Source organism: Protopterus annectens, chromosome 5.part0 (assembly GCF_019279795.1).
Source record: "Protopterus annectens isolate FY-2018-M chromosome 5.part0, PAN1.0, whole genome shotgun sequence".
Classification (NCBI taxonomy): Eukaryota; Metazoa; Chordata; order Ceratodontiformes; family Protopteridae; genus Protopterus; species Protopterus annectens.
The window spans coordinates 1,974,202,632-1,974,224,246 of record NC_056735.1 but is presented as its reverse complement, the minus strand read 5'-3'; the positions used below and the strand labels follow the sequence as shown (position 1 = coordinate 1,974,224,246).

General features: G+C 38.6%; 1 protein-coding gene across 1 annotated transcript in view; it reads right to left on the bottom strand.

Annotated features, from left to right (window-relative positions):
• The window catches only part of DIS3 (DIS3 homolog, exosome endoribonuclease and 3'-5' exoribonuclease), a 1,475,941-nt gene that overhangs the window by 511,917 nt on the left and 942,409 nt on the right, over positions 1-21,615 (bottom strand). Inside the window, exon 14 of the mRNA XM_044072053.1 lies at positions 7,709-7,795. Within this exon, the coding sequence (XP_043927988.1) occupies positions 7,709-7,795 (87 nt within the window). The remainder of the gene's footprint in view (positions 1-7,708; positions 7,796-21,615) is intronic.

The window sequence follows — 21,615 nt, the reverse complement described above, 5'->3', positions numbered from 1 at the left end:
TTGTAAAGTGACCTCATTTTGAAGTTGGGCCCTATAACAAACAGATTTAGGAACGAAAGATCCGGAACTGGTCTTCAGGCATTTTCTTTCTTTCTTTGGCGGTAAAAACATCATTAAAGAAAAAACCTTCCCCAACTAGGAAGGAGGAACTAGTTCTATCACATCCGGTGTCATCAGGTGATGAAAGACGCATGGAAATAAGAGTGCTTGGCCTGGTGGATGAGGGATTACCTCCTGGGAAGTAGGAATTTCCTCCCACTGCCATCTGTAGCCTGGAGGAATGCTATTCAGAGCCCATTTATCTGAAATTATCTACTGACAAAGGGAAAAGTGAATATTCAAACTTTCTGGAGGTGAAAGAGGGCTGTTAGTGTGGGAGGAGGGAACAAGGCTCCTTAAACAGTCATTCTAACTTGATGGATTGTCCTTGGTTTTGAGAAGTTCTTGGATTCTTTTTGGAACTCCATCGCCATTTATTTTTTAATGTCTATCTACATTTTGTGGAGATTGTTTTGCTTTTTGCCAAAATTGGATGAGGGGGTTAAAGAATGCCCTAGAAAATTTGGTAAAGGAGGGCTGTAAAATCTTGGAGATTCTCTTAACTTACCCCTTTCATCACAGTTTTTTGATCGCCCTTGCAGCAGAAAAGCCAAAAACTATACCTCTTTCCAAAGGAAAAGTTAACATCTCATGTTTATCATCATTTGGGTGGTTATGAGATTGCAGCTAGGCAAACCTCCTAAAAAACAGTACCAATAGCCATAGTCCTGGAAGAAGTATAAATTGAATCATACACACACTGTGAGCAATGAATCATGGTTTGTACAATAGTAATATCTAACTTATTTAAAGCAAATTTTTCCGCACAAGAAGAAAATGCAGACAAAACATTCCTCATACTTTCACAATTAGAACAAACAAACAAATGAACACAATTCAAAATCTTGAAAATCAGAGTTGCAGAAGTATACAATTTCACTCAGGATAATCTTCCTATCCTTATCAGAAAAAGTAGGACTGAAATTAAAGTACAGTTTTGTACCTACCATAAATGTAGATGTTCGAAGATCCACATTGCTGCAGTCCTTACTTATGGGTAGTCCGCTGTCCTCGGTCGGCCCGAATACCAAAGTATTAGGCTGACGTCGGTCATGGGCGCACAGCCCTGACATCAGAGCGTCAGGGTATAAAAGCGCATGACCAACGTCATATCCTCAGTCTTTTCTTGCCCCAGATGTCAGAAGGCCCTAAAGGAAAGGCCACAGCCAAAAAACAGAGGAACTTCCCAAAAGATATGCCCAACTACAGCCATCACCCAAACCATATAACCATGCTAAGCTACAGATGGGAAGGAGGGAGGGAAAATTGGACTGCAGCAATGTGGATCTTCAAACATCTACATTTATGGTAGGTACAAAACTGTACTATGTTCTTCATCTCACATTGCTGCAGTCCTTACTTATGGGTAGAATCCCAAAGCAACGGGAAAGGGAGGTTGGAAAAATCATAAAGCATTAGGGGCTGCTAAAATGCCCTGTAAAATTGCAGTGGCAAATCCAGCCCTAGACTTAGAATAAAGAGGAAGGTGGTAATGTTTAGAAAAAGTATGTACTGAACTCCAAGTGGCTGCTTCCAAAATATCCTTTGTAGCTACCCCCCTTAGAAAGGCAGTAGAAGTTGCAGTAGCTCTAGTGGAATGAGGTCTGATCCCAGTCGGAATCTCCTTACCATGATGGGAATAACAAAAGAAATACAAAACCCAATCCATTTAGAAATAGTTTGTTTTGAAACAGGTTTACCCTGTGAACCCAAAGCAAAAGAAACAAACAACTGCTGAGACTGTCTGAACTCCTCGGTTCTGCTCAAATAATAACGCAACTGCCTGTGAATATCCAAAGTATGCAAAATCTTCTCCCTTTATTTTGAGGATTTGCATAAAAAGTAGGCAAATGAATAGTTTGGTTTAAGGCCACACTAGAAACCACTTTAGGCATAAAGGAAGGATTAGTACGCAAAGATACCCTATCCTTATGAAAAATCAAGAAAGGCTCCACTGCCATAAGGGCCTGTAATTCAGAAACCCTTCTTGCAGAAGTAATGGCCAACAAAAGCAGTTTTCCATGACAAATACTTTAACTCGGCCGTAGCTGCAGGCTCAAAAGGTTGTAGAGTAAGCTTTTCCAACACAAAATTGAGATCCCAAGCAGGAGTAGGAGCTCTACGTGGGGTCTTATGTCCTTTCCCTCTGAGAAACTGCTTAAACAAAGGATGAGAGAATAAAGGAGGGTCACAGTCATAATTAGTCAAATGGCTGCCGCATGAACCTTTATGGAGGAGAAGGACAAACCTTTGTCTAATAACTCAGTAAGATATTGTAAGGAAGCACTCAAATTAGGCTTGGAAACATCAAAGTCCTTCCCTTTGCTCCAAATAGAAAATCTCCTCCATTTATCAGCATAAACTTTCCTCGTACTAGGCCTCCTGGCCTCCAAAATAACATTCAAAACTTGTTGTGGAAGCTGAGAACCTCCAGAATCTAAAACAGAATATGCCAGGCTGTTAGATGCAGAGACTGAATTCTGACATTGAGAAAGTGATTGCCCTCCTGAGACAAAAGGTGTGGAATCAAAGGCAGAGGCCATGGAGGCTCTCGGACCAAACTCCTCAGTAGTGGGTACCAGTGTTGTCGAGGCCAATCCGGTGCTATCAGGATCATGGATGGCTTGTCTTGTCTGGCCTTCAAGAGAACCTTGGGCAGAAGAGGTAGAGGTGGAAAGGCATATACATGAAGATTGTCCCAACTGAATGACAGAGCGTCCACCTTCCAAGCTGTGGGATGAAACCCTTTTGTGCAAAACTTTGGCAACTGGTAATATAGTGGAGAAGCGAACAGATCTATGTCTGGAGTTCCCCATGACACGGTCAACTTTTGAAATACCTGAGGATCCAATTTCCACTCGTGAGGATCCACTATTTGTCTGCTGAATACATCTGCTAAGGAGTTCTGTGCTCCTGGTAGAAATCTTGCCTGAAGATTGAGGTTGTAACTGAGAGCTGTCTCCCACAAAATCATCGCTTGTCTGCAAAGAGGGTACGAATGAGTTCCCCCTTGCTTGTTGATGTACCACATGACAGTTGTGTTGTCTGTTAGAATCAACACCTGCCCTGGGTGAAGTAAATCCTTGAAAGCCATTAATGCAAATTGTACTGCTAACATCTCCTTCAAGTTGATATGCAAATGTTGAAGTCTGGCAGGCCACGTGTCTTGCACCCATTTCCCATTGAGGTGTGCTCGCCAAGCCTTGTCCAAGGCATCCGTCGTTAGAATCTGACTCGCCTCTGGTCGGGTCACAGAGAGTCCCTTGTTTAGGTGACATTCCTGAGCCCACCACAAAAATTCCTTCTGAATGCAAGGTATCATTTGAATGACAGTGTCTAGATCCTGGCAGTGTTGTGTCCATAGATTTTTGAGATACCATTGAAGCTTCCTCATATGCAATTTGGCATTGGGAAGCACCAGAATACAAGATGCCATGAACCCCAAGGCTTGAAGGACTGTCCTTGCAGTCAGCCTGGACTGTAGAGACATTTGATGGAAATAAAGTGAAAGACTTTTCTGTTTGTCCGGGGTCAAAAAGGCCATCTGGGAAGCTGTATTCAGTCTCACACCCAGAACTAGGTACTAGACTGGACTTTGTTTCGTTCACAGAATACCCTAGGCATCTTAACACTACCATCACATACCGTAGATGCTGAAGAAGCTTGTCCTTGTCTTGTGCAATAATCAGGCAATCGTCCAAATAAGGATAAATTTGTATTCCTTCCATCCTGAAAAAGGCTATCACTGGAGCCAGAACCTTTGTGAACACTCTGGGCGCAGTAGATAAGCCAAAGGGCAATGCAGAGAACTGATAATGTAAACTTCCAGCTCGAAAACGCAGGTACTTCCTGCAACTGGGCCTGATAGGAACATGAAGATAAGCCTCTTTTAGATCCAGAGTTACCATCCAGTGACCTTTTCCCAGCAGAGGCAAAAGCTGTTGTAATGTCAACATTTTGAACTTTGGAATGTCCAAATAAGTGCTTGAGGAGAGATAAATCCAAAATCGGTCTCCACGTGTTCCCTTTCTTTGGTACTAGAAACAGGCGGGAATAAAACCCTAGACCCACTTCTGAAGGAGGTACTGGCTGTATGGCTCCCATGTGAAGAAGTAATGAAATCTGTTTGTGAGCCTCCATCCTTTGCTGAGGAGGAATGTCTGGCATACCTTTGAAAGGAGGCAATGTATGGAAATAAAACTTGTAACCTTTGTTTATAATGTCCAACACCCATTTGTCTTGGGTGACTAAAAACCAATTTTGCTTGAAGAGAGCTAGCTTTCCTCCCAAAGGAGCTGCCAGGCAAGAAGAATCTGGCAGCTGAAAATGCAGGTCATTGGGCCTGTTTACGAAAGGACTGGCCCCTACCCTCACCAGCAGATTGAGCAGGCGAACTCCAGGTTCTAGGCCTAAAGGTACTCTGAGCTCTGCCCCTACCACGCCTAGATCTACCCCTAGACTGGGAATCAGAAGAAGGGTACGCCCACCCCTTAGCAGGCCAATTTCTACTAAACTTAGGAGGTTGAACCTGCAAAAAATCTTTAACAGTCTGCATAGACTTAGCCTTGTCCTCCATTTTCTTCAAAACAGACTCCACAGGAGGACCAAACAACACTTCGGACTGTAAAGGTGCATCCAGAATTCTAGACTTAACATGTTCAGATAAATTCTGATCCTTAAGCCAGGCATGCCTACGAAGAACTGAACCAGTGGCAGCCACTCTAGAAGAAGCCTGCAAAGCATCAAAGCCACACTGCAAAGAATGTTTCCCCACCTGTTCAGAAACATGCACCAAATCTTGCAATTCTTTACACTCTATGCCCTCCGCCAAAGCATCCACTTTAGATTTTAGCTGAGAAAGGAGGAAATTCTGATATTTCAACATATGAAACGGGCAATTTAAAGCCCTCATTGCCAAAGTAGAAGAGGTGTACACCTTCTTACCCCATCTGTCCAAAGCTCTAGCTTCCTTATCTAGAGGAACCGCATTCTTTACAACAGAAGCCCTAACACCCTTAGGCCCCTGACTAATAGTTTCTGGGTCCACCCTAGGACTCTTATATAGGTATTTATGAGCCTCAGGTACCCTATAATACCTGTCCGGTTTAACTGGTGCAGGAGGCATAGAATCTGGATTAAATGAGGCCTCCGAAAAAACATCCTGAACAACATCCAAAACAGGAGGAATAGCCAAGGGTCTGTGCTGTGGTAGAAACAAGAACTCTCTAAGCCTCTTTCTGGAATCTGAGTAATCCTGTCCTTCCCACTTAAAATGTTCCCTCATAGAGTGTAAGGTTTCTGAAAATGAAAAATCCTCTGGAGGGGAAGCAGAAGGAGTAGAATCCTCTGCATAGGAATCCGAATAAGGAGGAAAATCTTGAATATCCTCAGCAGAAGACTCAGAATCATCTGAGGCCTGCTCCAAAATTTCCAACTCTGGCTCTACCCTGGGCCTCTTATCAGGAGGCCGCATGGAACCTCTAATTAAAGAAATCAAGTCTTTTCCCATTTTAAGCATATGCTTCTTAGGTACAGACCCTGAAGAACCAGAACTAACTCCAGAAGAAGGCAAAACAGTCCTGCCCTTAGAAAGAGCCCTAGAAACAGTAGCAGAAGGCCTAACCCCCTTAGGCAAAGAAGGGAGAATAGTAACCTGAGAGGCCCCTTCAGCCTGACCTGACTCCTGTGATGCCACATCCTGTAAAATCAAGGTTTCCCCCTGAGACTCAACAGAAACTTCAGCCAGATCCACCTGTTCCACTGCAGTCTCTAAAGGACTGGCGTCCGAAATGGACGAATCATCCTGTCTAGGCTTTACAGATTTGTCTTTACGCTTCTTCGTCGAAGCAGGCGTCGGAGGATCCGACGGCATATTATAATTACACCGTTTGCCAAAAACTAACCTAGCGCAATCTAGCCTTCTCTTAATAGTGCGCTTATTAAACCTAGCACAAAACCGACACCCAACTACGTCGTGCTCGTCCCAAGCAAGGGATACAAAGCAGTGGTAATCCCTATGCGGTATCTGCTTCCCACAAGAAATACAATTATTCACTTTTTCTGACATCCGGTAAACAACTGAGGCAAGAAAAAAACAAAAATGCTCCCCAACGGGGTACTTAGCCCAACTTGGTATGTCTGAAACTCCGAAAACGAAAAATTTCAGAAAGCCGAACGGCACTTGCAACGCTGCTTCTGCATCGGACCATGCGGCAAAAAAGACTGAGGATATGACGTCGGTCATGCGCTTTTATACCCTGACGCTCTGATGTCAGGGCTGTGCGCCCATGACCGACGTCAGCCTAATACTTTGGTATTCGGGCCGACCAAGGACAGCGGACTACCCATAAGTAAAGACTGCAGCAATGTGAGATGAAGAACATCTAAATGTTTAGCAGCAGTAGGATTAAATAAAGACGTAGTTGCTAAGGTCAGGTTTGGAAACTGTATGAAAACTTAGAAGAGTGAGGAGCTTTGAAGGTTCTGGAAATTCCTTCTGTAAAAACTCACAGTATTTGTTTGAGGGACTGAGAAACCTCAGTGTTCTCCAATGAAAACACTGGCACATTCTGGAAATAGTCTCAGAGAAAGAGAAGCCCCCCACAGGGAGATTCAGGAAATTGATCTCTCCACTGAGTCTGAATCAGAAATCTGAGGAGAAAACCCTGCATCTGTTCCTCCATCATCCTGTCTAGATTCAGAATCTTTAATCTCTTAAGGAAGAGAAGTTTCCCTCTTTCTTTTACCAGAAACTACTTAAGAAGGATGAACAGCCTGAATTAAACAATGAGCTATATCCAGTAAACTACTCTTATCTAAGGAAATGTCAGGGGGGAGTAGATAAATGTTTAGTTCTCTGTTTCTTTTTGACAGGAAAAATGGGGTTTCACTGTAATTAATAGCTGCAATAGCTTCCCCTAGGATTGGTACAACATTCTGAGAAAACAGGAAAGCCTCTCTGCTGCTTATTCCAGGACCAAGAAGACTGCCTTCTCTCCCTTACCCACTGACAGGACCCCAACAGCTGCAGAGGACATAGCTAACCCCCGCTCTATATTGGCTGTAGGTGTTATACCAGGCAGAACTGGGGTAGTCCAAGGTACAACTAATGGCCGCAGCAGAGTCAGCTTTGAAGGGCTTGGCACCCACACCTGTCTTTTTAGCCAGCTCAGCCTGAGATGAATGACAGTTTGGGTGTGTGGAAGGTGGCCTGAAAGTCTGGAAGCTAGGCATCTTCATATCCTATGCAGGATAAAACTCATATAGCAAAAGCTAATGTACCTGTGATCAATAAGATGAATGTCTGAAGTCATACTGTAACTTTTTCTGTAAGACTCGCTACATCTTTCAGACAACAGCACAAAATGAATACCTCAAAGAAAACAAGTACCAGTACTTCACTGTTATAAGCTATCCATACAATATAAGCAGCTCTTCAAAGAAATGCAGCTCCTTTAAATAGTGTATGTATTAAATTATATGATCAAAGTAATGAATATTTTGGATAAAAACAACTGCTGAGAACTAGAATGGCCTAAAAAGTTACTTAAGGTTAATATTAAAGAAACCTTATACTTCAGAAAAGACCATCTGCAAAAAAATAACGTACTTTAGCTCTTTGGTCTGCAGGTCAATTGGATCATGAGTCTCACTGTCTATATGAAAACGGACCTCTGGTGACGACAGTGTTAAAGCTCTGTAATAAAAAAAATTATTAATTACACACAGTGAAAATTAAAACAGATCTTACAAAACAGTAGTAACAGATTCAAAAGCATATCTGAAACAGTAATAAGAAAAGTGATTATTTGTTCTTTGAAACAATGCAAAGTGAATTTAAAACCATCTTAGCCTATGTCTTCTTACAAAAATAAATTAAATAAATCAGTGTTATATAATTGCATAGGTTACATTTTTAAAATTATGACCTACTGATTTTCAGGAACCTTGAATGCTGTAACACCATGTTGTTGTCATTTTTGGGATTATTTCTAAGAAAGGTTAATGACTAATTTCATATGGTTGTAAGGGACAACCTGTTCTATAGCACTGGAAGGTGTTGCAAAATGTACAGGTGACCTCCCTCCCCAAACACACATGCACTAATTCATATTTAAGTAGTAGTTCCCCCAATTTTGTGTTACTTTCTCAAACAGTGTATTCTTAGACATTTAGATACAACCAGATAAGTTTTCATGTGGCCTGTTTTCAAGGCTACAGAATGCAGAAAGAGACTAAGACTGAACCTTTTTTTAGTTAGGGCTGGTACATATTAAAAACCAAAGCTCACAGCGATTCATAAAACGGGGCTTAACAATAAGCATGTCCCATAAATGGTTCTATTCCAATGTGCAGTTTTTATGCTCCATGTGTGGAGTAGGTGTACAAATTACCCCACTGAGAAAAGTATGCAATTCATGAACGAGGGAACAGCGGATACAGGATCATAACTACATTACACTAAGAAGGAAAAGGATTTTAAACAAAACCTTTTTTAAACAAATTTTTATTAAACAATGCAGCTTTCATTGCTGGGCATTACAATTTCATACTGTATAAAAAGAAACATGTAAAAGGTAGAGAAGATAATAGTGCTCTAAATTGGTAATTACAAAGAAACAATAGGTCCATAGGTGTTTACTAGGCTAACAAACACAAGGGCCTTTTTAAGCCTAGCCATGCATCCCAAATCTCTGACAAGTTCTCATATCCTTGATAAGTCTAAGCAGGGACTTGGGAGATGACACATTTACAAGCAGGGGTCTGCGAAATTAACCATTTACAGGCTGTGTCCATTAGAGACATAGGTGCCAAACCAAGGATGAATTTGCAGTTTTTCTTCCCAATGTCATAGTTGCACTTATTTATTTATTGCATTTGTTGACCTGGAAAGTCCACTGGGCCTAGAGGAGCCCATTTTCAGTGGAGGCCCGGGGAGAAAAGCTCCACATTATTACATACATTTAACTAATAAAAACATTGTTGATACATAATTAAAAAATGGACCCATTACAACATACAATTAATAAACACATTACTACATACAATTGATAGGCATAGATAAAATAGCAGATATGACATATTAATAGTCCATACAAAGCAGAAGCATTTTGAAAGTGAGAGCATGAGTGGAAACAGAAGAATGTAGTAACTTAGAAGTGTATGAGAGTTGAACAAGAAAATAGTATATACATGTGAGTGTATAGGGTTCAAAGCAACGTGGTGATGAGTTCAGGGTGTAGAGGGAGTGAATAGAGTGTATTAGGCTGCAGAGGCATGAGAGAGCAACTGTAAGAAGATACTGAGAAAGAGTGGGAAAGTTTAGAGAAATTGAGACAGAGGGATATTAGGTGCTGGGATTTATCTATGGGATACAACAGCATAGCCAATTAGAGACTAAGTGTAATATTAGGGATTTCTTAAAAGAATCAGACTTACTAGTTGATCCGAGTGAAGGAGGAAGATCATTCCATAACTTAGCAACAGTGTAGGGGTACAGCATTTGGCCAGCTGATAGTTTGAAGTGGTTTAGGGACGAACTCTGCTTTACGTTAATGTGGAGCTTGTTCCAGAGTGGGGGTAGTCTCTGGGATACATACCTTTCTCTCCAGCAGGTCCTATTTATATCATAGGAAAGGTTTAACTCTTTAGAATGGGTAATTATTGTGCTTTGTGTTTTGCAGATATGCCGGAGGTCCATTAAAGTGGGGTCTGTCAATGCCTTGTACGCTAGTCACAGAATATCCTGTACGACACTGAATACCAGGATAGGTCTTTGAGGCAGTCTGCTCAGGACATGTTACTTACGCCTTGTATTCTTTTAGTGAAGAAACTCTGTGGACGTTCTAATTGTTGGATGTGCCTGCTTAGGTATATACCAAAGGCAGCATTGTACTCAATGATAGGTCTGATGAACAGTGAATAGAGTGGAACAAAGACTTCCTTGGACCTAAATGCCATACTTTTGTTTATAAATGTTGCACAACATAGAATAATTTCCTCACTACTGTAAACAAGTGATGGTCAAAGGCTAGATTACTGTCTGTGTGTCCCCCCAAGTCCCTGACTACTGGGGTCAACTAAGGGGCATGTTGTCAATATGACAATTAATACAAACAGATAACTTCCTGAAGGGTACTATTATGCATTTCTTGTCATTTAGTTTTAGTCCATGGCTCTGACACCAGTTATCTGTCAGTCTTAGCCCTTACTGGAGAATATTTGTGTTGATGGGATATTCAATGACAGCTCTTAATTTGCAATTATCTGCAAATTTAGTCAGCCAGAGGCCACTGATATTAGCCTTGACTTTGGAGAAGTAAATGCTAAAAATGAGAAGTCCCAGGATTGATCCCTAAGAGACTCCACTTTTGACTGGCCTCTTTGTAGAGGTGGACTCTCCAGTTCTAACTTCCTGGGTCTTGTCTGCGAGTCAGCTACTTATCCACTGGGTGACATAAGGGTTCATACCTAACGTCTTGAGGTTGTTAACAATGCCCAAATGGAGTATTGTGTCAAATGCCTTGGCCATGTCATGGTAGGCAGTATGAACCATTCTGCCATCTTCTACTACTTTTGTGACCTTCTCAAAGAAGTCCACCAGGTTGAGTAGACATGTCCTGCCCTTGATAATATCAAATTGGGTCGGGTTTACCATCTGGTTCAGTATAGGTAGATCTAGTAACAATAAGCTGTCCACACAACTGTGTATTGGCTTTGAGGTTGCAGACACAGTTAAAGAATTATTTGTGGTTGTCCATGGACTGGGAGGACAAATTTACCTCAAATTTGGCTTTGGTAGATTTTGTCTTCTGAAATGTTTGTTTAGTTTGATGTGAGTGCTTTTATCCTGCTGGGTGCTCTACCTCCTACTTTTTGCCACGATTTTCTTACTCCTATTATACAGCCTATTAATGCAGTGATTCCAATAGGGTGGCTTGTTTTTGGAGTTAGTTCTGTACTTCTTCCTGGTGGGTACAGCTGCCTCTATGCAGCTATTAGCACACTAGTACAGGGTTTCTGTTAACAGTTCTGTGTAAGTAGCATTGCACTCATAGTTTATGAGGCTTGAAATTTTGCCAAGTTATTGCTATATAGCCTTAGAATATTTCCTGAATCTTCCAGGGTTAGCTGGGGTTCCAGGTTTTATTTTTCACTTCAAAGACGACCATTTTGTGGTCTGACCTTATCAGAGAAGACGTTACACTAGGGGGTGTGCAGCACTTTCCCATATTAGTGAAGACCAGATCCAGTGCAGTTGCGCCCCTAGTTGGTGTTTTGATAATCTGGTCCAGGGAGCTTGTATTTACAAAATCCAGGAATCTCTGTGCCTGTTTCAAATGAAGATATTTGCAAACAAGCTTCAGAAATCCTAAATGAAATGGTGAATAGTCTTGAATCATCAGACATTCCTTACGACATACAATGGGCTGCATGTAAAGCAAGATTAAGAGGTTTATTTATTAGTAAAGCTGCTTTTTTCAAAAAACAATACTTTAAGAAAGAGGAATTCTTAAAATCAAGAATTTCTTCGTTGGAAAATCATCTTAGTCTGAACTATGATGCTACTTTAGAAAAACAATTTTTTGATTGTCAGAAAGATTTAATTCTGCTTCACCAAAATAACCTCTCCTTAGCTGAACAAAAGCTACTTGCTTCATATTCAGAGTGGGCCCAGGTTCCATCTAAATTGTTAGCGAGAATTATTAAAGTTAACTTCAGAAATCCAAATATTACATCTTTATCTTATAATAACAGATTATATAATACCGATGAAGAGATTATTCAACTTTTCACCTCTCTTTACACTGAGTTATATTCAGGTTCTTCTAATTCTGTTAAAGATAATCACTCAAAACTCTTTTAGACTCTTTGCAGTTCCCTAAACTTAATGATAATCAGCAAAACTACTTTCTACCCCTATATCGGTACAAGAAATCTCGGATTCAATAGATAATCTTAAATTGGGTAAATCTCCGGGACCTGATGGTTTTACTCCAGAATTTTTCAAAACTTTCAAATTGGTAGTTCTTCCCTTTCTATTTAAAGTTTACAATCATATAAGAGTTAATGATATCTCAGATATTCATTGGAACACATCCAAAACCATTCTAATTCTAAAAATAATAAAGATAAATCTGACCCAGTAAATTATAGACCCATTTCTTTAATTAATGTGGATATTAAGATTCTGTCATCTATTCTGGCTAACAGATTGAAACGGATTTTACCCTCAATTATCTCGTCAGATCAATCAGGTTTTATGTCTCAGAGACATGCTTGGGATAATACTCTATCTTTAGAGACTATACTTCATCTCATTAAGAAAAATCCAAACCCTATATATGCTTTGATTATAGATGCATCAAATGCCTTTGACAGAGTATGTTGGAACTTTCTATTTCAAACTATGTTATGTTTTAATATTCCCTTATTCTTTATAAATTTTTAAAAGTTTTATACAAGAATATGTTTACTAGACTACACATTAATGGTCAATTTTCTGCTCGATAAAGATCACTAAAGGAACAAGACAGGGTTGTCCATTGTCCCCTTTTCTTTTCAACATTTACTTAGAACCTTTGCTATTGTTTATTACTCAAAATACTTTTCATAACATCCCTAGAATTCTTAATACTAATATTCATTTCTCTGCTTTTATGGATGATTTAGTAATCTACTTTCAAACTCCATTATCTGATTACAGAAAGATAATGAATTCTATTGATTATTTTTCTTTGGTTTCCAACTATCTTTTAAATTCTACAAAACTCATATTTTTCCCTTAAATCATTTAGCACACAAATCTTTTTGTTTCCAGACGATCATTTTCAGTTTACTTATAATATAAAATATTTAGGAATCAATTTAGAACACAATAATAAATCTTCCTTTCAAAATAATATTAATAAATTATGGAACTCTATATTGTCTGATATGGACAGATGGAAGCATCTAAACCTTTCATTTCTTTCAAGGGTGGCCATTATTAAAATGAATATTCTGCCTAAATTTCTTTACCAATTCTCATCATCTGATCAGATAATTTCAAAAAAATTTTTTGAGTCTGTAAATAAAGCTTTGGCAAAATTCATATGGTTCCCTAAATCTGTTAGAATTTCCTATTCTAGATTGGCATTTTCAAGGACAAGGGAGGTTTGGGTTTACCTAATCTTTATCTCTATTATTTGATTGTCTCATCCAATAAACTTCTTACTATCTCTAAATTCAATAACACTTCTTATCCAAATCACTCTTTATGGATAAAATTATGGTATAATTATGTCATTTCTAATAATTTAAATCCTGAAGCTATTCCCTTTATCTCTCTGGAGAGTTTATTTATTAAAAATATATCTACAGTATTTAAACAAAAGATTAGAGATTTCCAAACCTTACTCAAAATGTGTAAACTAGAAAAGATCTCGCACCATGTTCAGCCAATTCATCTAAACCCAAATATATTATTGGACAATAAACTTTTGAACTTAAACTATCCTTTAATTAAAAATCTAAAAGTAGGAGATGTTTTGAAATATCTTGACTTGCCTTTATCTGACTGGCGTAAGTTATTGAAAGTAAACTGGAATTACTCACCAATTCTTACACAACTAAGAGCAATAATTAAAAACAAATTTGTATCTCTGGTCCCCATAGACTCACAATTGAAAAACCTTAACACGATTATTAAAATACTTTCATCATCTGATAAAATGCTCTCAAACTCATATAAATTAATTAATTCTTTAATGATGGACCACAACTGTCTTTTATCTAATGTTTGGTTGAATTATAATTCCCAACTGTCAGAATCTCAGAAAGTCCTGGCTATTAGACACACTAAGGAATTTATCCCTTTTAAAAAATTAGCATACACACAATTAATGATTAATAATGATGCCTACTTTACCCCAATCAAATTAAACAAATTTAACCCAAATAAGTCCCCTTCGTGTTCATGCTGTTCTCATCCCCAAGCAGACCTCCTTCATATTCTATGGTATTGTCATTTTTCTCACAGATTGTGGACATCTTTGAAAGTCAGACTGCAGAAAATGGGATATCAAAATCCACGTTGACGGGAATTTGCTATTCTGCATATTCCATTGATTCATCTTTCAAAAGTTGATATTCATGTTATCATTTTTATTTGCTCATTACTAAAACTTTATATAATACAAAATTGGATTGATCGTTCTAAATTAAAATGGGTTACTTTCCAGAAAATGGCTTTTAAATTTATTGATGCTCAAAGATACTTAGGTGGAAGTCCAAAAAAAAAGCTATTAGAAAGGTTGTGTTAGAAAAAGTTCTAAACATATTAAATAGTTAATGTTAAATATTTTTTTTTTCTTCTCTCAGGTTGCCTAACTTGTATATAGTGTACATATGGTGTATGTTTTATTTCTAAATAACTTATCAAAATCTCATGAAGGTTGTTATCACTAGATGAATTGTTATATGTTCATTTATGCCTTCTTGTTATGTATAATCTTTTAATTGTCTTGCTATTCATATAATTAATAAAAAAATTTTTGAGAAAAAAAGGAATCTCTGTGTCTGTATCTTTGTTGTCGCATATGATTCCTAGTTTAGTGGGGTAATTAAAATTTACCCACGAATATGGTATTGGGTTGCATGGTGAGCATTTCCAATAAGTTTAAATAAAAGGTATGAGTTTCCTGGGTCATGCAGGAGGACCTACAGCTTGCAAGGAAGTGGTATGGATTTTACCTCTGGTGATTTGAACATGGAGAAGCTCAAGTGCATTGTCCTGTTTGACCAGCCTTAAGATATATTTATTTTTGATGTAAATCAAGGCACCTCCACCTTTAGTCCTTGTCTGTGTAGTAGCTGTTCTAAATGTGTGGAAAACATTACAACCTTGCACTGCTAGTGTGCTGTTCACAGCTTTGAACCATGACTCAGAGACTGCACAGATGTCAGTATTCTCTAGAGTGAAGACAGCTTCTAGGGAGTGGAGTTTTTTTGTTTAGGCTCCCAGCAGTGAACAGTAATACCTTTAGATTTTCTTGGTTCTGATTTGCTGTCAGAAGTACTTTCAGTATGGCATTGCCTAAAAAAGGCACTATGGGGGAGGACATGTTGGACTATGACTGTCTCATACTGGTACTTGTGGTCCAATGACCTGAATGTGTGTGTAATGTGGTGGAGCCTGGCCTGTGATAAGAAACTGACAGTGACTTTCTCCTTACTCACCCTGGTGAGAGGGACATCAGTTTTTCTCACAATGGAATCTCCAATGACCAGAATGCTGGACTGTGGTGTGACTTGACTTATGGGCTTAGAAATAGAAGCTCCATGAGATATGGCTCTATGTGTTGATGTGTGTTGTTTTGAAAGAGTGCAGTCAGGGCTGCTGAGGGTACTTAGATGTACTTCATCTAGGAGGTCTCTGGGGTTTATGAAGGTTACTTTTAAGTGGCTCAAAATATGTGGGTTTGTTTGAATTGTGTGTAATGAGTGCAGTGTGTGTACTGCTGACAGCTTTATTGACATCAGGAGTGCTTTTATGTGAGAGCTTTGTCTCCAGTGGCATTGTGTAAATACATCTGTCACATACCTTATCAGTTTGAGAGTTAACTGGATATCAGTAAACATGAGGCAATTTCTGCACTGCCGCAGAATGCCCATATTCACCACACTGGTAACGGAGATAGTGGGATAGCTCATACCTATGGCAACTGACATTTTTTTATTGATTAGACTGCTGGAGTGAGAATATAAAATAATATCAGGAACATGCAGTTTGCAACTCTGGGGCAGTATTTGATCAGGGTTCACATCAAGATCTAAGGATGCAATGGTGCCCCTCTACTCTTCCCTCATCAGACCCATTATTGAGTACAATGCACCAACTGGAATGTACCTGGCTAAACATTTCCAGCAGCTGGAGAGACCACAGAGGTACCTAACCAAGAGGATTACCGGCCTCAAACAGTTGCCCTATGCAGCACGATTGAAAAAGCTAAGACTGTTTTCTGTTGCATACCACTTTCTCAGAGGCGATCTCTGTCTAATGTACAGAGCCATGTCCAACCCAGAATTGTTGAACATGCTCCATCTTAGCAAAACCAAATCTACTCGAGCTACACGCTCTAGGGATATAAACCTCAACACAACAATGAATAGAACATGCTGGAGGGATAGATTCTCTTTGCAGAGACTTCCCTTACTATGGAACAGGGTCCCGATCTACGTAAGACAGACCCCCTCACTATCACTCTTCAAGAGGAACCTTGTTGAGTGGATGGGTAACAGAAAGTTCACACCGGGGATCACACCAACAGCACTACTAGATAGGGGCCAAGGGTACTAGCTGCTAGTACAAGGGTCTAGGGAACTACTAAAGGGGCGGTGAATACCGCACAATGTGGCTGGGCTAATATATGCCTTCGGGCAAATAGCCCAGTACGAACCTATTTGTCAATGCAAACTAGTTGTGCTCTCTGCAACTAGGTATTGTTGAAATTTCAATGGTGCTTTTATAGGAAAAAATGTAAACTCAAGGTTTCTGAATCTATACAGGGCACTGGCAAACACTTGGGGGAAGCTAATAAGTAGAACCTGATGATTTATGGATGAAGTATTTAGACAGATATTCTTAAGTTATGCTAGATAGCAAGAAATCAAGCAGTATTTACTGAAAAAACAAACAAATTTGCTTATCAAGAATGACGAATAAAGGGTAATCGTCTGAATGGCTACTAATAGTGCTGGTCTCATCACAGCTTCACTCTGCTGGGGTACAATGCTCATTTGCTTCTTGTCTCACCAAAAGCAAAACTTAAAAGCAATATTTAGCCTGTCAATAGATGAAAATGTATGACCATGTAACACTTTATAGCCATTATTAATAAAATGCTTTTGATATGTCTGCTATCATCTCACCTCTACAGTGTAGGTAAAAAGAGCTGGTATCTCCCCGCAAGACTTGTTACACCATTTAGATTTTATCACTTCTTAAGATAAAAATTGACAGAAAATCTTATTATAGGTCATTAAGGCACAATGACACCAAGCTTTATCTCAAAACATTGCCTCTTCGTCCTCAAACAAAAGGGTTCTAATATTGCAAGCTTGTATTTTTAATTCCTACTGCCAGAAAGTATTTTGATTTTGTTAATTTCCAGACAAAACTTCTACAGGTACTAAATCAAGAAACCACAATTTATAGCTGTTACTATGAAGCAAAATGCTAAACTGTGCTAGCAAATTCCCCAATACAAAACTCTTTGGCAGATCACGGGTCTTGGTATTCCAAATATCAAAGACATCTAGCCTTGAAATCCACCCACTCGCCAATTCTAGCAATTACTCAACAACTCCTTCCAACTCAAGCCATAAATTTGTCACACACAACGTGCATCTTTTAACTGTACAGCCAGCAAGCATGCAAGAGGAAATATCAGGTCCAACCAGCTCCTTCAGAAGGAACTGTTTATCTCACACTATATGCACCTGCTAGACATCCTAGATGAACTCCACCATTCACTGACATATTCTAATCAAAGATCCATCAAGCAACTGACTTACAAAAAGGTGGGCCACCACACAATACCTGTGACAACATAACCACCGGAGAAGCATGAACCTTCTGCTCCACATTAACTGACAATTTCAGTTAAGATAATACTTAAATTTGTGGTGAGGTCATAACATGGTACCGACTGTCAGTGTCACTGTATCTTTGAGTCATATACCCAAATATTTTTGTTTAGTAAACCCTTAAACAAATATTCTTGTTTTAAATCTTCAAAAGGAGAACAGTTAATTAACACAGTGTGAGTTTTATAAAGATTAATTCAGTACCCAGAAACAGAACAAAAACATTACAGTGCATCATTCATCTCACATCATGTAAAGTGCACACTTATCAATACGTCATCAGAGCATCAATGATCGTTGATGCTACCAGCCGCAATCTTATCAATGACCAGCAGACACATTTCACAGAGGGTTAAGATAAACTGCTAACAAAGAGGACAATAAGTAACTCGCCTCATACCTCTAGTTAACTCAATGGTGTCTGACAGCTTGGCTGAAATCTTGACTCTGCTAGTGAACCAGTGCATGTGCCTCTCAAGAGTTGGATGACCTCTACAAGAAAAATAATCTATTCCAAAACTGCAAAAATAAAGACCTACATAATCCAATCAAAGGCCCTTTCAGCATCATCATGACTTAGCAATATAAAGGGGTTTCTGTTATTCTGAGCATATTAAATCATCGGCAGAGTCTTATTATACTGAAGATCGTTGCCCCACAGTAAAACAAGATAGTCAATATGAATCAGTTCTAGGATCACTTTGGCCACCCATTCTGACAAAAAGGGCATAAAAATGTTACAATCATTATTTGATACTGATATGGGTCTGTAGAACAATGGAAAGTAATGCCCTGTCCCTCTTGTGCAATCATAGTTATAATGGCTTCCATTTTCAGGATTTGGGAATAACCTTACCTTATAATACTTTGTAAGGCAAATGCAAACCTCTAACAAAGGAACGCCACCTAGCTGCCAACATCTACATGTATGTCATCTAAGTCTGAGAAACTAACTAATGTGCGTGTTTTTTTAAAAAAAATCCTAGTCTCGTATTTAGAAAAGAGTCTAATTGAATCTCCTGCTTGGTCACCATTCAATTGCGGTATGTGAAGTTGATCGAAATACTTAAAAATGTTACTGACTTCTGTATCAAGTCTAATACTCATACGGCAATTCTAATGATTTCAAGGCCTGTAGTAATAATGCCAAAATTAAAACTGAAGCTGCAATACTGTGAAAATGCACCTTCTTGCCAAGAAAATTTAGTTTGTCATTCTTAGTATTTTTAACTGAATCTGTTCAGCCGTCATTAATGATGGCAACTTGTTCTGGTATAACTTAACTGTAGCATCACCACTTTTAAAATCTTCTTTCCTCTAGCTTCTAGTTTTATTGTAGAACTGTCAAGACTGCTTCCATTTTTTAGTATCCCACACTACATGGAAAACTCACTTTGAACCAGTAACTTGAAGTAATGCTACTTAGTACTATTTCTGAAACTATTTGTAGGAAAGCATAAAAGCCTAGAAGAGTACACAGCAAGAGCTAACCTTAACTCAGAAACTACAGGAGCATGAATAAACAACAGAGGTCCCACTAACTGTTACAATACCATGTGTGAATGTTTTTCTGTTGTACACGTTCTATCAAGTTTACACAAAGATTGATATTTGAATGAATAATAAGTAGAAGCAGAAGTCAATGGTCTCTCTCTTTTTAAATTTTCCAGGTCTTTTGGGTTTCTAATACCAAGTTGGGAATGGACCTCACTACTAAGGCAAAGTATGATTAAAGTTCATTTCAATCTTTGATATTAACCAAAAGTGCTCATTCACAGCACTCACAATGTGCCCAGTAATGACTTCTGCAATTCATATGGAGCTAAATGTATCGGCAACATATCTAGGTACGACTGTAAATTCTTTTTTATAAGACCAGTTGCTCCTACTACTTATTATTGGAACTATCTGGGTATCCTTCTTCGACAATGCCCTTGTTTCTGCCTGCAAATCCTGGTATTTTATGACTTTGCGTCTCTCTGTAAATAAAACACTAATTACTGGGTGTAGCAATTTCAATGATCAATGCTGCTTTGTATTCTTTTCAAGGACTATATACGTTTTTCTCGCATCTATTTTTTGAACTGCTGGTAAAGGGTGATCCCATGTTATATAAATTTCATCATTTTCTATAATGCTTTGTGGCTCAAGTTTCCAATGTTTTTCAGCTACTTCAGTATTACAATGCTTGCACAATCCCCAATGCAACAGTCTTGCCATATTATTATACCTTGCAGTATTCAGTCCTTCTGTCATTAGTACATCACAACCAGCAACAAGATGTGTGACTTTCCAATTCTGTTTTACAAAAACCTACATTTCTCTTTCTCCCCCATGTTCAATGGACTTCGTAAACGGATGTGTACATAGTCCATTATATTAGGCAGCCAATACTAACATTTCATCTTTTGGCTTAAATTCATCTCTTCTTAACTATGCCTGCATTCGATCCTGATCAACATGAGGTTCTTCCAAGAGTTTTCTATACTTGCAACTATATTTATGCATTTTCCACATTTCTTACCTTCTCATCTGATCCCTTCACCTCATTTCTTTTGTTTTTTGACACACTTGGTTGCTGCCTGACCTTTACCAACTTCTGGGTTGATTTCCATTCCAGCTTTACACCAATATGCATCTGATAAACTAAGCAGGGAAGTCATCTTAGACTTATTCTCCTCATGTTTTAAAACGTTCACTATGTTTGGGTCTTTTGAGGTCAGCAGATATGTATGCAGTCCTAAGACTGCAGATCTACACACATAATCAATTTTGAGGAGGCCCGTACTGCCTTCAGAACATATAGTTTTGGTATAAACTGATTGTTACAAATCATTTGATAAGCATGAATCATCCTTTTTGTTTTCCTGTATAATCTAGCCAACACCTTTTGGGGCCAGTCAATCACTCAAACTAAGTTAGGACAGGAAGAACAAACTGGTTTATAGCCTGAACTTTGTTCCTAGATGTCAGTGCTGTTGTCAGTATTAATTTTATTCTTCTAAAATATTCCTTAATAAGTTTTATTCTCATTTGTTCGTGTTTTATTGTTGATCTTTCATCAATTCCCAAGTATTTATACACTCCCTCTTGGCTCAAGTTTTTCTTATCACATTCCTGCCCCAAGCTAATGTTTTCTTAGTGCTGCAGCTTTCCTGCTTTAAAGGTTGCTTTTGCACATTTATCAAGACTAAAATCAACTATCCATCCACAACCTCTTTTTCTCCATTTTGTAGATGGGGTCGGGGTGTCACTTCAACAGTGACAAACATCTCAAGACAAGGTTTACACTGCCGGGTGGCTAAGACCAAATTACTTTCTTATATCATTTGAAAAAGTTTTGAAGACTTGCAGTTGTGCTTTCAATTCCTCATCTGATGAATTACACAGTTTTAAATCATCTAGAAAAAGAAGATACGCCTTTTCACTTTGTTCCTTTTTGACAGGCAAACTGTAGCCATAACCTAATCTATCAAGGAGACAGCTTAATGCATTAAGGGTAAAACAGCAGGAGTGAAAGAATCACATTGGAATACCTACCTTTGAATTTTTATCCCTGGAATAATAATTTGTCCTTTATCATAGCTTAACTGCAAAGTGGTTTGCCACTGTTTCATGGTCGCTGTAATATAACTGATCAGTGATGGTACATCTTATACATTTTTAAGCGCTCTTTTATCCATAAATGTGGGATACTGTCAACTTTTTTTTGTAGTCTATCCGTGCCATACTCAGATTCATCCCCTTTTTACAGTTCTCCATTATAACTTTATTTAACAACAAATGATCCTTTGTTCCATATGAGTTTCTTTTTTTTACCCTTATGTTCTTTTGCCATGATTGAATTTTCTTCTAAATGAGTATAAACTCTGTCGGCATCAATTCCAG